This window comes from Podarcis vaucheri (assembly GCF_965113315.1).
Source record: "Podarcis vaucheri genome assembly, chromosome: 17".
NCBI classification, from domain to species: Eukaryota; Metazoa; Chordata; class Lepidosauria; order Squamata; family Lacertidae; genus Podarcis; species Podarcis vaucheri.
Genome location: NC_138755.1, coordinates 8,979,603 through 8,996,425, shown reverse-complemented (window position 1 = coordinate 8,996,425; position 16,823 = coordinate 8,979,603). Strand labels below are relative to the sequence as shown.

Here is a 16,823-nt window from a genome sequence, read left to right as displayed (position 1 = left end):
TGGTTTAGATCAAACCCACTACAGTTTTTAAACTTCTACAATTTATCTTAATATACGCAACAAATTTACCCCATTCATCCTCAAACTTTGATCCCTTTTGATTTCATATTTTGTGAGTCATTTTGGCCAGTTCTATGTATTCAAAGAGTTTACTCTGCCAATCAGTTAATAATAATAATAATAATAATAATAATAATAATAATAATAATAATAATAATTTATTATTTGTACCCTGCCCATCTGGCTGGGTCTCCTCAGCCACTCTGGGCAGCTTCCAACAAAGATTAAAAATACATTAAAATGTCATTCTCACAACCGTTTTCTATGAAAGATGAGGCTGAGAAACTGTGAATGGCCCAAGATTTCCCAGCAAGCGTCACAGCCAAACAATCAGTCAGAAGCTGAAGTCAGGAGGTCAGTAATAAAACTGCCACATGCAAGATGGAGCAAGATTGTTTCCTTCTCTGGAGGGTAGGATTCGAACCAATGACTTCAAGTTACAAGAAAGGAGATTCCAACTAAACATACGAGGGGGAAACGTTCTGACAGTAAGGGCTGATCGACAGTGAAACGGTCTCCCTTGGCAGGTTGTGGATTCTTCTTCCCGGGAGGTTTTCAAACAGAGGTTGGATGGTCATCTGTCATGGATGCTTTCGCTGAGATCCCTGCATTGCAGGGGGTTGGACTAGAGGACCTTTGGGGTCCCTCCCAACTCTATGATTCTATGACAACACCCAGTGTCAGTGCTGACATCACTTACGCATTCCTCAGGGCATGCTATGTGTCATGCGCACGCCACACAGCTTGCACAATTGACATCAGTACCCCCTGCAGTCTGTGCACACGGCCATTGTGGAATTTTGAGGGGCCTGAGCCTCTTCGAAAATTTTGGGGGGGGCCTTGCCCCCCATGGCACCCCTGGCACTGGTTTCTTCAAAATACCTGTGATGCTTTCTGACTCTCACTTGCAGCCCCTATCACCACCAGTCATTTTTCACCCAGTACAGTGGTACCTCAGGTTAAGAACTTAATTCGTTCCGGAGGTCCGTTCTTAACCTGAAACTGTTCTTAACCTGAAGCACCACTTTAGCTAATGGGGCCTCCTGCTGCTGCCGCGCCGCCGGAGCATGATTTCTGTTCTCATCCTGAAGCAAAGTTCTTAACCCGAGGTACTATTTCTGGGTTAGCGGAGTCTGTAACCTGAAGCATCTACAACCTGAAGCGTCTGTAATCCGTTCTGTTCTCATCCTGAAGCAAAGTTCTTAACCTGAGGTACTATTTCTGGATTAGCGGAGTCTGCAACCTGAAGTGTATGTAACCCGAGGTACCACTGTATTAGGGCATTTGCTTTTGAGTTAACCAAACTGCATATTTGACCTAGTAAACAAGCAGACGTGTTGCAACAATGTCTTTGGAGATTGTCCAGGTTCCATTTCTATCCAGACCTGTTACTGGAAGCCAGCTGATAACCAGCATTTCCCAATTAACTCTTTATTCGGTTGTTTATGCCCATTTTATTGAGCAAAAGTCATCATAACCATACCCTTATTTCTCTACTCTGAATTACCTCCTCCTCCTCAAGTTTCTTTCTCTGTTCAGGGATAGAGATAATGTGACACTTCAGATGTTGTTGGACTCAGGGACCAGGGAACTATAAATGCTTTCCTTTGTACTGTGATGGAGCACGTGCGAAAGACTACCGTATTTTTCCGTGTATAAGACCATATTTTTTCCTCAATTTTTGAAGTTTAAAATAAGGGGTCGTCTTATACACGGATAGGATACATTTTCTTAATTTTGAGTCCCAAAAAATAGGGGGCTTCTTATACACGGGGGAGTCTTATACACAGAAAAATGTGGTATATTTGAGTGACAGGGGCATGCCTGGGACCACACCTTTTCTGTGACATATCTATGAGGTCTTGATGGTGCTTCTGGAAATGTATTATGGGAAACTTTGGGAAACTTTAAAATACTGATGTAACCATTGTTTGGGGCTTCTGGCTGCTTCGTCTTTGTGGTAGCGAGAAGTCTTGTCTCAGCAATAAAGATCAGGTCTACAGGTCACTGTTTTGCTTCTATCTCCTGGTTGAAGTCTCTTGCTTGTGACCTCTGACCTGAACCTATGGGAGCCAAGGTTAGGCAATTGTGGGGTGCTCCAAGGACTCCCTTATACAACTCTCATTGGCCCCAGGCAACATAACTGTCATATTCCAAGTGGATCTCCACAGAGCTTAGGGGCTTAGGTATAAGCCTCTCACCAACGTCCTCACCAACAAGGGTAGCGTTGCAGGCGCAGCAGACCGAACAAACCAAGACCAGGCACAGAGAATCAGTCTAGGTACAAAATACGATCTAGAGACAAGAGCAGACAACAGTCCAAGGTCATTAGCACAGGGGGCTCAGCAAGGAAGATCACAAATCAGGAAACAGATGCTTGTACTATTTCCCCCAATTGGAGGGCTCAAGAAAGGTCACTCCTTAACCATAGCTGCTGGTAGATGAAGGAGTTTCATGGGTTGCGTACCCATGAGTAGAGGCCACTTAACCATGACCCTCACATTGACCCTGGGGTGACAGAGCAGGTGTGGGAAACCTTTAGCCCTCCAGATGTTGTCAGGAGTGCATGCAGGAGCCAGGCCCTGTGACCAGTAGGGCTTCACAGGACTGGGGTCTTCCTAAGTTTGTTCTGGAGAGGCAAAGCGCGGCCGCACAGGTTAGGCCACTTGGTAACTCACTGGACCTGGTGGCAAGAGCTGGGAAGGGATATGAGGTCAGCATTTCCCTTCGGCTCTTTGCCACAGCAACACGCTTCCTGCCTTGCTGCTTTTGGCTTCTTGACTCCTTGCTTCCTGATCCTCAGACCCTTAACTCCTAGTTTCCTGACCCTTGGACCCTTGGCTTCTTGACACTTGGCTCTCAGACCCTTGGCTTCCGGACTCCTGGCTGCCAGACTCCTGCTCCTGCTCCCACCCCGCCATCTTTCCCCGGTCCCGACCTCAGCAGGGACTTCGACCGTCCATAAACTGGACCCTGACAGATGTTGAACTACAATTCCTATCCATCTCAGCATGCATAGCCAATGGCAAGAGGCGATAGAAACTGTATTTCAGTAGTATCAGGAGGGTCAGGGGTTCCTCACACCTGACGCAGAGGCCTGCTGTGTCACTGTCCAGCCTGGACCTAGACATTATGTCACCAGCATTCTAGTGGGCTGAGGGGTTCTTTAGGAGGCCTCTGAGGACTGTGTGTCTGGCACCAGTTCAGGGCTAAGTATGGCAATAGCCAATGGTCAAGGGTAATCTGGTGGGCACCATCCCCATTGATTTTCCCTCCTAGATGTGTCGGTACAATGTGGATAGTGGAAAGCAGCAAAAAGCATTTTTAGAACACAGATAACAATGTGACATCTAGTAAAGAAAACCCCAGTAAAATAATTGACTGATAACTGGTCACAAAGCCAGAAAAGAGGGAGGGATTGCCAACCTTCTTAGACCAGGGGACAAAATTTGAATTTTGAGAGCATACTGCAGATGGCATTCACAAAACAGCTGCCCTGGGGAGGCCTGGCATAACACAAAATGAGAGAGAATGCAATTATTGCTGCTTCCCCTTGACTGCCATCATGAATGACCTGTTTCGGGAGAGGCACAGGTTTTTAAAAACACACAGATAAATCCTTGTGGTTTTTGACAGGCTTGCTAGTTTATTTTGAAATTGCCAGGTTGCTCCAACTCCTCCCCATTTACTGATTAAACATGGAGAGATTGCAAAAGGGCAATGGCTTGGAAGGGGGCTCAGAGGATAAATACTGAGCTTGCCTCTCCTGTTCCTCCAGATCACTATGGAGGGGACTGCTCTCTACCTGGTGGCTGCCCTCTTGGTCACTTTCCCGACTTCTTCTTACAGCCAACTGTAAGTACAAGTTAGATTTCAGCAGTTCACACCAGCACCACATTTCTTAAGAAGTGGGGTACAAGCCCCACTTCTTTCAATGGTGCTCATTTCCATGTAGACCAGTGGCATAGCGTGGGTTGTCAGCACCCGGGGCAAGGCAAGTAATTTGCGCCCCCTAACCCGTGGATTTGCGCCTCATAACCCTAACCCCCAGATGTTGCGCCCGGTGCGGCCGGCCCCCCCTGCACCCCCCACGCTACGCCACTGATGTAGACACAGTTAGAATCGATGTCTTGGTGATGGGTCAATAGCCACTTCATTCATTCTGTCTTTAAGGTGCCGCAAAACTTTGTTTTTGCTACAAAATAAGGCCTCTGACTAAAGTAACGGGGGGGGGGGAGTGTGCTTTAAAAGGGACAAAGATGCCACAAGACAAACATATTTCAACTTGAATAGAATATTGGGGAGGCCCCACATGACATGGTGAACACACACCATTTGAAGGCCAATGCCCATTAACTTGGGGGTCCTGGCACCCTCAAATATTTTATGGGGAGGTGAAGCCCCCTCAACCCCTAGGAGTTGGCTCCTATGGGGGGCCATACAAATGGGTCCTCAGAAGTGGTGGGCAATGATTAACAGTAGCAGAACTGCAAACAACTGCAAACGGTGAAATCCATTGCGCAAGGAGTGCCCACAACACATCCTGGCAGATGCAGCATGGAGGGGCTGTGATATGACATTTAAATGCACCAAACAAACTCACTGCTGTGAGCTTTTTCTCCTCTGCAGCTACTCCCTCATCACCCCAAGCATCCTGCGGGTAGAGACCGAAGAGACGATTGTGGTGGAGGCTCATGGGGCCAACTTTAACGCAGAGGTCACCATCTCTGTCCATGACTTCCCACAGAAGAGAAACACCCTGTACATGGTCAAAACTCGCATAGAGCCAGCAAGTGACATGATGGTGACCCCAACCATAAAGGTGGGTGCAGAGCGACGATTAGGGATGATGACATTTTGTGCGCTTCAGTCCTATACATGCACAAATCATGCTGCAGTCCTATACACACTGAACCTGGTTGAACACAGTACTACCAGCATAGGACTGCACTGTGTGTCAGTTATTTTGGGGTGTCTATGTGTGCTTATAAGGGACGCGGGTGGTGCTGTGGTCTAAACCACAGACCCTAAGGCTTGCCGATCAGAAGGTCGGCAGTTCGAATCCCCACGATGGGGTAAGCTCCCGTTGCTCGGTCCCTGCTCCTGCCAACCTAGCAGTTTGAAAGCACATCAAAGTGCAAGTAAATAAATAGGTACCGCTCCGGCAGGGAAGTAAACGGCGTTTCAGTGTGCTGATCTGGTTCACCAGAAGCGGCTTAGTTATGCTGACCACATGACCGGAAGCTGTACGCTGGCTCCCTCACCTAGTGAAGCGAGATGAGCGCTGCAACCCCAGAGTCATCCGTGACTGGACCTAATGGTCATGGGTCCCTTTACCTTTACCTTTATGTGTGCTTATAGTGCAATAGTGGATCATCAGACCTCAGTGTAACAGATGAGAAGAACCAGATTGTTAGTGTGTCTTATACAGCAGATCAGCTTTAGAAGTTAGTAAAATGCACCTTGAGGTTTTTTTTTGCAGGAAATCTGAATTTTGGTGAAAGAGTGAGATATACATTTAATACACAATAATAATTTCCATAGTTCTCAGTAAGCAACATAATTATTTCTCCTTTTTTGAAATCATTTTTATTTGGTTTTCCAAATACAAAATTTTAAATAGCAAATTCCCCCGAATCTCCAGACTTCCCCCCACCCCCTCCATGGGGTCCCATTTTAAACATTTACTACTACATATTCTTCGATACTCCAGTTTTTATATCAAACCATATTATCCATGGTAATTGTTATGCTACAAGCGAGTCAAAATCCTGCTAATGTTTCCATCTGTTTACAGTGGTCTCCTAAGCAACTTATAAATTTTCCCCATTCTTTTATAAAGTTTTTGTCCTCTTGGTTTTTGAGTTTTCCAGTCAGTTTTGTCATTTCAGCATAGTCCATCAGCTTGGTTTCCCACTCCTCTCTGGTAGGGACTCTGGCTTCTTTCCACCTCTGGGCTAGTAGTATCTGTGCGCTTGTTGTTTCATACATAAAAAGTTTTTTCCTGTTCTTTTGGAACATCAGTACCTATAATTCCTAATAGAAAAGCTTCTGTTTTCTTAACAAAGGTTATTTTTTAAAAAAATTTCCACTTCATTGTATATCATCTCCCAGAAAGCTTTTATTACCTTACAAGTCCACCACATATGATAAAAGGTACCTTCTTTTTCTTTACATTTCCAGCAGGTATTTGTACTTGTCCTATACATTTTTGCCAACTTAGTAGGGGTTAAACACCGCTGGTACACCATTGAATAATAATTATTTCTTTTAAATCCACATCTTATTTTTTTAAACCAACATTACAAAAAACAGTGCACTTTTGCAACCTGAATGTGCTGTTTTCCCCACCCCAGTCTTATAAGAATTCTGTGAAGTTTTACTAGGCTGAGAATTAGCAACTGGTCACCTACGGAGCTCCATTACTGAGCAGGGATTTGAGTTTGCTACTATTTGCCTTGTAAGCAAAAACCAGGAGATATCCGATTTCTAGCTCCTGATTTGCCCCTGCAGGTTTCTGCGAATGATATGAAGAAGGATTCCAAGCAAAAGCAGTATGTGATTGTTGTGGCCAAGTGTCCTCAGTTCACATTGGAGAGGGTAGTTCTGGTCTCCTTCCACAGTGGATATCTCTTCATCCAGACAGATAAAACCATCTACACACCTGGGTCCAAAGGTAAAGCCTTCGGCTAGTCCCTCCCATAACATTATCTGGAACTGCAGGAGGGGTCTGGAGTGGATAACCTACTTGCAATCTGCAGATCTCTGCTGTTCATAGATCCTTCCCTTGCCACCAGAGCTAGGAACGGATGATCCCCACCTCACACAACTGACAGTTAATAATGATAATAATAATAATAATAATAATAATAATAATAATAATAATAATAATTTATTTATTTATACCCCGCCCTCCCCAGCCAAGACCGGGCTCAGGGCAGCTAACAACCAATGATAAAAACAAGTTGATTAAAATCCAATTTAAAAGATTAAGATACAACATTAAAACATTAGGGTGCAGCCTCATCACAGGAGGAGAAAGGAAAAAGAAAGAGGGGGAGGGAATCAAACTGATTGTAAGCCAAATGCCAGGTGGAACAACTCTGTCTTACAGGCCCTGCAGAAAGAAATCAGATCCTGCAGGGCCCTGGTCTCATGAGGCAGAGCGTTCCACCAGGCTGGAGCCAGTGTTGAGAAGGCCCCGGCTCTGGTTGAGGCTAATCTAACTTCCTTGGGGCCTGGGACCTCTAGGGTGTTACTATATATGGACCTTAAGGTCCTCTGTGGGGCATACCAGGAGAGGCGGTCCCGTAGGTACGAGGGTCCTAGGCCATGAAGGGCTTTAAAGGTCAAAACCAGCACCTTACTCTGTACTCCACCGGGAGCCAATGCAGCTGGAAAAGCACTGGGTGAATATGCTCCCATGGCAGAGACCCTGTGAGGAGCCTCGCTGCAGCATTCTGCACCCGCTGGAGTTTCTGGGACAGCTTCAAGGGTAGCCCCGCATAGAGCGAATTACAGTAGTCAAGCCTGGAGGTGACCGTCGCATGGATCAAGTTGAAGTTCGTCTGAGAGAGACATACACATCACAACTCTTTCACCACTGGTAAACAGGTTTTGCACTTGTTAAAGAACCAGCAGACTCTCTTCTACCAAGACAATCATGGCAAGACAGAAGTACTGTTTTGGGGGGACAGGGGAGGGCAGGTGTGGGGGACGCCCTGGTCCTGAATGAGGTAACTGCCCCTGACGGACCAGGTATGCAGCCTGGGAGTCATTTTGGACTCACAGCTGTCCATGGAGGCACAGGTCAATTCTGTGTTCAGCTGCATCTGTGTTCACCCTATCTGCCCATGGACTGCCTTGCCAGAGTGATGCATGCTCTAGTTATCTCCCGCTTGAACTACTACAATGAGCACTACGTGGGGCTACCTTTGAAGGTGACCCAGAAACTACAACTAATCCAGAATGTGGCAGCTAGACTGGTGACTGGGAGTGGCTGCTGAGACCATATAACACTGGTCCTGAAAGATCTACATTGACTCCCATTACTCAGAGCCATAGCTAGGTGATCTTGTGCCCCTGGCAGAACCGTCCAGATTGTGCCCCCTAGCCATGGACAAATTAGCTCTTCTTTCTGCCTCTCCTCCAACGCCCCCTCCACCCATTCAAATCACCCTCTATTTAAAACCTTTTCTTATGAGGCAATAATTGATATTTTTTATTTACAGACATATTTATGGAAATATTTTAGCTGATTTAGCCCACCTCACCACCCCTTGGCTACGGCCCTGCCAGTACATTTCCAAGCGCAATTGGGCGAAATACGTTGGAACCGCTTACAACAACTTCACATTTGCTTAACTATTTGTAAAAAAAACACTTGAGAGAGTTTATGTTGCAAAGAGTGTTTGTTTCCTGACTGGTGACACTTTACATTAGAAATATAAACTGTGTTCTAGTCAGTTTAACTTATCCTGATCAAGTAAGCCCACCCCCCATAGTTCTCCTGTGTAGGATCTAGAGATCTCCAGCAAATACCGTATTTTCCCGTGTATAAGACTAGGTTGTTTTTTTAACCAAAATTTAGGTTTAAAATTGGGGCTAATCTTATACACAGGTAGTGCTGAGGGGTGTTTTCTTAATTTGGAGTCCCCCAAAATAGTCTTATAGATGGAAAAATACAGAAATTATCAGCATTCTTAAAATATTGCTGTTCAATGAATGGTTTGAGGGAAGACATGAAACTTTGTCAAACCAAATGTACAGGGTATATGACAAACATCTTCTCTTCTTTCTCAGTGCACTACCGTATCTTTTCTGTGAATCACAAAATGCAGATTTTGGATAAGCCTGTGATTGTCGAGTTTGAGGTGAGTGGTTCGTGTATGTGTCCTTGTGATGGGTACAGTCAGAGCCATTTTCATTGGAGAAATGTTGGAGAGTATGCTTTATGGCTGAGCAAAGATTTGCTGGTCTCGATCCAGTGCTCTATTTAGCGCATCATATCTGGTCTCCTCATCTCAATGGTGCACAGCTTGTGTGGACACAAGCTCTTGTGCTCCGTAAGAACTCTTGCAGGGCTGGATTTAGGTTTGATTGTGCCCTAAGTTACTGAAGGTAATGGGGCCCTTTATATGTCCAGCTGTCCTTTGTTAACAACAAATTGTTGCTGTTTTTTGTGTTGAATATATGCATTATAGTAATTTATGGACCTAATAGGTGTCTAAAGCCATTTGCACATAACAAAACATGTATTTTATCAAAGTAATTGTTGAACTGAAATACAATTAAGAAGAAGTATATTAATAATGAAATAATTATTAAGCTCTAAATGTATGTAGGTTTTATTTTATTTGTTTTTTATCTTATATTTTTGAAATGTACATCCAGGGTTTTTTCCCTTTTAAATTTGTGGGGGGCCCCGAAGAGAGTGGGGCCCTAAGCTATAGCTTGTTTAGCTTATACGTAAATCCGGCACTGCACTATGGACTACAAATATTAAGTGCCAGCATTTTTATTATTACTTTTCCAACACCCCTTTAAATATACTTTTCCTCTTTCAGACACCAGAAGGAATTGTTGTCAGGCAGTCATTCATCAATCCCACTTCAAGAAACTTCCAACCTCACCCCTTACCAGAGATTGTCAGGTATTTGGCCATGAATATTACCTCAAACCTAAGGGACATGGGTGGCACTATGGTCTAAACCACAGAGCCGAGGGCTTGCTGATCAGAAGGTAAGTGGTCTCAATCTCTGCGACGGGGTGAGCTCCCGTTGCTTGGTCCCTGCTCCTGCCAACCTAGCAGTTCGAAAGCACACCAAAAAGTGCAAGTAGATAAATAGGTACCGCTCTGATGGGAAAGTAAATGGCTTTTCCGTGTGCTGCTCTAGTTTGCCAGAAGCGGCTTAGTCCTGCTGGCCACATGACCCGGAAACTGTACGCTGGCTCCCTCGGCCAATAAAGCAAGATGAGCTCCGCAACCCCAGAGTCGTCTGCGACTGGACCTAACGGTCAGGGGTCCCTTTACCTTTATTACCTCAAACCAAATTTGTACACAGGACTGTTTTTTCAGCCAGAACATGCCTGAACTCAGTTCCGGCCCCTCTCAGGCTGGCGCCATTGCCATTCTAAGAGAACGAGGGAGGTGTTCATGGTGGGTTCCAGCACCTATTTTTCTAGGAAAAAATAGCACTGTTTGTACAGAAAGTGAGCTGAAACAGCAATTGGCAAAGAAAGCACATCAATGATGAATTAATGATGTAAGGAGGGAGCTGCAGCCCAGGATAGGAAAAGAGGTAGTAAGGGAACATCTAGCTACTTTAAATGAATTCAGGGCCTGATAAGCTGCAACCAAGGGTACTAAAAGGAGCTTGCGGATGTATGTTCCTGCCCACTTTGGCAAACTGAGCCCCCCACTGTATCAGAATCATCCCCCTCTTTCAGCCATGGTGCTTTTCTCTGCTGTTCTCCAGACAGGACCCTAAGCACCATTTTACTTCCGACCACCATTGGTGGGAATGAGCATTAAGGGACATAGACTACATCCTAACCTCACCCATGGGGAGAAGAGGTCCTGCAGCCCATTCTGATTTCACCTTTAATATCATGAGTTGACAAAGCAGAAGCAGTGAAGATTCCTTCCTTTTCCTTCTCCAGTTTGGGGACCTGGAAGATTGTGGCCAAGTATCAAGACTCCCCACAGGAGACCTTCAGCACGCAATTTGACGTCAAGGAATATGGTAAGGAAGATTAAAATGTGAAGTACTGGATGGAAGAAAAATTAGTAAGGAAAGATAATAAGAATATATAGATGATTTGAGAAGATTGTAGAATGCAAAGATTATTGTTAATTGTATGATGTGGAGGAAATCAACTGGGGGAAGTGGGAGGTAGGAGAAAAGAATAATATGATGGATTGAGGAAATATAAAAGTAAATGTATGGGGGGATGGGGAGGAAATGGTGTTGGTTTTGGTACATCTGTATTGTAATGTAATATGTGAAAACAAACAAACAAACAAACATATAAATAATTTTTTAAAAAAGAAGGAAAAAAATAGGGATGACCATCTCTGCTTAGCATTTTTCCTGGCCCATCACAGGCACTGTTTCCTCTTTAACCCTTGGAAGTCGCCCATTGGTCCTTCAGCTCTGCTTTGGGATTGCTCATACTTTTCAAATTGCAGACACTGTCCTAAAAAGTCACATCTCTCCTCAAATATTTATATGTTCTTCTTCCCCTATTTTTTTTCTTTAGTATTGCCAAGCTTTGAAGTCATAGTGGAGCCATCGGCTAAATTTTATTACATTGACAGCAACAGGGATTTCAGAGTGTCTATCACTGCAAGGTGGGTGTCTGCAACTGTGGGAAGGTAAAGGCACATTATTATTTGTGTGAAATAAAATTAACATATCTAGAATTAAGGGCATAGCAGGGAGCAGCCGTGCCAACTCCAGGTGGCAGAGGTGTCGTCACCCCCTCAATATTCCTTACCAGGGGGTTCAGCTGCCCCATTAGTGAGGGGTGGGGGTGGTTGAACCACAGAGCCAAGCACAGTGCAGCATCGAAGGCAGCCACAGCCATTGAAGCTGCGTGATTCTGGGCAAGGCCTCCTCCTGACGATGTGCGTGTCACGTCCCACATTGGGTGCGTGATGTCACAGGCGCATACCAATCTTTGCCTCAGGGTAGCACTTCTGGCAGGGTGTTAATAGCAGCTCTCTCTCTCTCTCTCTCTCTCTCTCTCTCTCTCTGTGTGTGTGTGTGTGTATGTGTGTGTGTTTGTGCATGGTTTATGTTGGGACCCCAGCACAGGAGGAAAGTTTTTCAGCATGATGTGAACTGAAAAAGCCCTTTCTCTCCTTGTGACTGTTACTGAGAAGTATGATGACTCTAACAGATAGCCCTATCCTTTTTGAATTTGGCGTTGGATTTTGTTGTTTTAGGTTCCTCTACGGGAAGAGTGTGGAGGGTATGGCCTTTGTCCTCTTTGGAGTGAAAGTGGATGGCGTCAAACACAGCATTCCAGACTCACTCCAGAGAATTCAGGTAGGGTGTGTGTTAAGTTGTGGGTGAACATATCAGACGACACAGTGATTCTTCAAACAGCTCTTGTTTATTCACAGGCCAGGACAGAACTGAACTGAAGAGTTCAGTCAGCCTGCTTATATAGAGCTCCAGTACAACGTAACTGTAACAATTTTCTAAAACTATCCAATCACTGAACGTCACTTTGGATCCCTTATTTGCATAACTATCTACAGTATCCCCCTGCTAGCCCAGGGTGAGAACTTCAGTACATAACAGTGTGTTTATGTGTGTGTTTCTCTCTCTCTCTCTCTCTCTCTCTCTCTCTCACACACACACACACATGCACAAACAAATGTAAAACTTGGTTTACCTCCCATTTCCCTTTTCAGATTACTAATGGAGAAGGGGAAGGAATCCTAAGGAAAGACATTCTTCAGACTCGATTTCACAACCTCAACAATCTTATTGGGCACTCCCTCTATGTCTCTGTGACAGTGATGACAGAGTCAGGTTAGTGTCAGTCTGAAAACCAAATGGAATAGCAAGTAGTTCATACATGGAATTTTATTATTCATTACATTTTTATACCACCCTCCATCTGAGGATCACAGAGCGGTTTGCAATACAGTGGTACCTCGGGTTACATACGCTTCAGGTTACAGACTCCGCTAACCCAGAAATAGTACCTCGGGTTAAGAACTTTGCTTCAGAATGAGAACAGAAATCGTGCTCCGGCAGCGCGGCGGCAGCAGGAGACCCCATTAGCTAAAGTGGTGCTTCAGGTTAAGAACAGTTTCAGGTTAAGAATGGACCTCTGGAACGAATTAAATACTTAACCCGAGGTACCACTGTATAGATAGACAAAAATACACAACATAGTAACAGACAAAATACCTGCCCCTGTCCCTGCAGTTTAAAAGGCCATAGATTGTTTAATTAGTTGAAGGCTTGGGAGGAGGGGAATATGTTTGCCTGGCACCTAAAGATATGTGTTGAAGGCACCAGGCAAGTCTCTCTAGGGAGAGCATTTCACAAGCGGGGAGCCAGTGCAGAACTCTCGTGTTGCCACCATCCAGACCTCTTGTGAATGTTGGCATCTGACTAACCTGCTGCAGTTCATAATGTTGCTTTGAGACTATTCAGCCCCTTCTGATTTGGATTTTTACAGCCAAACATTTTATTATGTAACATTATAATGTCAAAATATTTAATCTTGCAAAGAAATAATCTTCACCCAACTCCTGGAAAGAAAAATATATTAGACCTGTGTTGGAATCAGGAAACCTGATAATAAATTTGAGCTTGTCTTTAGTTCCTATGTGTATCCTTTCTGCCATTGAATGCTCAAACTTGCCTATGTAACCATGAAGTCTAGAAATCTTTCCATCTTTACAAAAAACCTGTGGTTTACAGGATTCAACTAGGGCCCAAGGGAAACACTCCCAGGTGTTCCATAGTGCAAAATGTGCTGGTTGCTGAGTTTATTTGTTGCTTCCAGAGCAGCAATTCCTCAGGTTTTCTCACCACATGCTGGGCTGGATCTAAGATATTTTGCTGCCTGCAATGAAGAAGGTCAAATGATGCTATCTACCTTGCCATTAGGGTTGACATTTTAAAGAGCCTTGCTGTATCATTTAGACACCAATTCCTGCCTTCATTTATCCCTTTACAAGGCTGCAATCCCTAGCCACACTTTTCTGAAAGAACTCAGTGGAATTTACTTCTGAGTAGACCTACATTGGCTTTGCCGATTTTTAACTATTTTAGCTATTTAATTACTGAAATTTCCAAGTGGTGTACTGTACATAAAAACGGCAAAAAAATACAGTGGATAAAACTAATTAAAATTCATCGTAAAAACAGAAAACCTCCTTTCAATGCCTGCTGAAAGGCTCTGAAACAATTGGAAGATTTCTCTCTCCCTGTCAAGCAGCTTGGCTTCATTTTTTCCTCTGAGTCCCCTCTTCTCCTTCCTGCAGGCAGCGACATGGTGGTGACTGAACGATCTGGCATCAGCCTTGTGACATCGCCCTATCAGATCCACTTCACGAAAACCCCCAAGTACTTCAAGCCAGGGATGCCCTTTGAACTGATGGTAATGTTCACCTGAGTCTCTCTTCCTTTCATGGCCCAGTCCCAGGCTCTTGGAAATCCACAGAAGCGAACATAAGGAGCCGTGGGAAATCTCTTAAATCCACGGATGTCTTGGGAAAAGTGGTGTTGGCTCTGCAGAGATGGCTGCATCTCACACTCATTCACCTCTTCCTTCTCAATTGCTTAGGTGTTTGTCACCAATCCTGATGGCTCCCCGGCTTCCCGTGTACCTGTGGTGACAGAGCCAATTGCAGCTGATGGAACCACCCAGGATGATGGGACGGCCAAGCTGATCCTGAACACGCCAGCAAACAGCCAAGAGCTCAGAATCACAGTGAGTCCCCACTGAGGCCATGCCAGGTTCCCTTCAAATGCATGAATTGTGCTATTGGCAGTTCCTGTGTGTATCTTCTGCACACAGAATCAAAGCAACTGTTCACGGGGGTACTTAGGAATTTTTAAGGAAGGGTCCATAGCTCAGTGCATAGAGTGTTTTGTTAGCCCAAAAATGGGAAGTGAGCGAGGTCCCAACCAAAGAGGATTGACAACTTAAGTTGACAGAATATGCACAACTTACAGATTTAACACATAGAATAAGAGAGCAAGGAGAAGACACATTTAAAGAAAACTGAAAAACATTTATTCAATATATGGAAAATAACTGCATACAGCTGAAAACACTGGCAGCATTAAGATGAATTCAACAGAGTAAATAATTTTTGATGGATGTTAAAAGTGGAAAACTGATTTGAATGGCTATACAGTGGTACCTCGGGTTACAGACGCTTCAGGTTAGACGCTTCAGGTTACAGACTCCACTAACCCAGAAATAGTACCTCGGGTTAAGAACTTTGCTTCAGGATGAGGCCCCATTAGCTAAAGTGGTACCTCAGGTTAAGAACAGTTTCAGTTTAAGAACGGACCTCCAGAATGAATTAAGTTCTTAACCCGAGGTACCACTGTAGTAAAATATGCAGGGATGTATGATATGTAAAATGAACCATGGGAAGAGAAGAAGGGAACCATTGGATATTTTAAAGTTTGTAAAATGTTTATTTGAAATTGTAAAATTGAAAATTTAATAAAAATTATTAAAATAAAAAGTGCTGGGAAACAGACCGGGAAAGTGTGGACCTGTACCTAGAAAGCACAGGGCAAAAGTGTGGATAAGCCCCTAGATAACTTTTTCCACTTTCCACTTTCTGTAGGTAAAAACCAAAGATCCCCAACTTTTAAATGAACGCCAAGCAACCAAGACCATGATAGCTACAGCATACCAGACCCAAGGAGGATCTGGAAATTATCTCCATTTGGCAGTCACAGCTACGGAGCTGAAGGCTGGAGACAACTTGCCTATCAATTTCAATCTGAAGAGCAACAACCAAGAAGTGCTGGATCAGATTCAATATTTCACCTATATGGTAAGTACTGGGCAGAATGGAAGCCTGAAAGCCAAGTCTCTATACGCCTGTTAATACTGAAGGTGGTGAGAGAGGTGTCTAGTCCTCATGGAAAAACATTTTTCAGCAGTCTTTCCTACAGCACCTGCCTTCTTTGGTTGCTTTGGGTTAAGCTTCACATTACAATGGCACTTAGAAAGGCATTCCCCAGAGATGGAAGGGAGACAAAGTCCCGACCTGAGAAGAATGGCTGATAAAGATGATGGATTAGGCCAAAATGGCAAAAAATGACTGGGAAGATCAGAAATCAAGAAGATAGAAATTTTACTAAAGAATGGGACAAATTTATAATTTACCTCAGAGAGCACTGTAAACAACTAAAAACTTTGGCAGGACTGTAACAACACTTGTAACAACACTTGTAACAAGAACTATGGGAAAACACGGATTTTTTAGGAAAATGGAGAATTTTAAATAATGCAGTTAAAAGAAAAGAAAAGAATGCAGACGGAACCCATAGAGGGCCAGAGGGAAGTCCAAGGATTAATGGAATCCTATATGTAAATTGTGAAAACCAATAAAAAATGTAAAAAGAAGAAGAAAGGTATCCCCCAAAATAAACTTTTCCATGTCGCTGTGCTCCATGAGGTGAAAAACATTTGCATTACACTTGTTATGTGAGTTAGCCCAATTGCATGGAGTTTTGTTCAAACCAATCTATGCTTGCTAACCTGCTTCACGTAAAATAGGATGTCTTGTTCACCACCAGATCTTGACGAAGGGGAAAATGTTCAAGGTTGGGAGGCAGCGCAGAGAAGCAGGACAGAATTTGGTGACCTTTTCCTTGCCCATCGCCCCAGAGCTCATTCCTTCCTTCCGGATTGTGGCTTACTACCAAGTGGGGAACAGTGAGATTGTGGCTGACTCTGTCTGGATGGATGTGAAGGACACCTGCATGGGAACGGTAGGTCAATCTTCTCATGGATTTCCTGTAACAGTGCAAGCTATTGCAGAAGTGCAATAAATTCACTTCCCTCCAACCCCACTCCATCACTCACTGTTTTTAAGAGCATTTGGAATGAGAGTCCTCTCACAGTTTTGTTTCACTTTGGGTTAGAAAATGAGTAGAACCTTACAATGTATGTGCAAATGTTTTAACCCATAATAACTAAAATGGGAGGGGGAAAAGAAATTCAGCTCATATTTCAATGCAAAACCACTGAATCTGTCCAAT

At 44.1% G+C, this 16,823-nt stretch overlaps 1 protein-coding gene across 2 annotated transcripts in view; it reads left to right on the top strand.

Annotated features, from left to right (window-relative positions):
* The first annotated feature begins 3,806 nt into the window (after positions 1 to 3,806).
* Positions 3,807 to 16,823, top strand: part of LOC309522220 (A.superbus venom factor 1-like) — a 54,589-nt gene continuing 41,572 nt past the window's right edge. The window contains exons 1-13 of one of the 2 annotated variants that reach the window (XM_082205372.1): positions 3,807 to 3,915; positions 4,690 to 4,882; positions 6,574 to 6,736; positions 8,863 to 8,933; positions 9,627 to 9,712; positions 10,723 to 10,805; positions 11,323 to 11,413; positions 12,011 to 12,113; positions 12,485 to 12,605; positions 14,075 to 14,190; positions 14,377 to 14,523; positions 15,398 to 15,610; positions 16,359 to 16,553. In XM_082205372.1, the coding sequence (XP_082061498.1) occupies positions 3,845 to 3,915; positions 4,690 to 4,882; positions 6,574 to 6,736; positions 8,863 to 8,933; positions 9,627 to 9,712; positions 10,723 to 10,805; positions 11,323 to 11,413; positions 12,011 to 12,113; positions 12,485 to 12,605; positions 14,075 to 14,190; positions 14,377 to 14,523; positions 15,398 to 15,610; positions 16,359 to 16,553 (1,653 nt within the window). In that variant the 5' untranslated portion in view covers positions 3,807 to 3,844. The remainder of the gene's footprint in view (positions 3,916 to 4,689; positions 4,883 to 6,573; positions 6,737 to 8,862; positions 8,934 to 9,626; positions 9,713 to 10,722; positions 10,806 to 11,322; positions 11,414 to 12,010; positions 12,114 to 12,484; positions 12,606 to 14,074; positions 14,191 to 14,376; positions 14,524 to 15,397; positions 15,611 to 16,358; positions 16,554 to 16,823) is intronic. The other variant, XM_082205371.1, reaches the window with a different exon arrangement.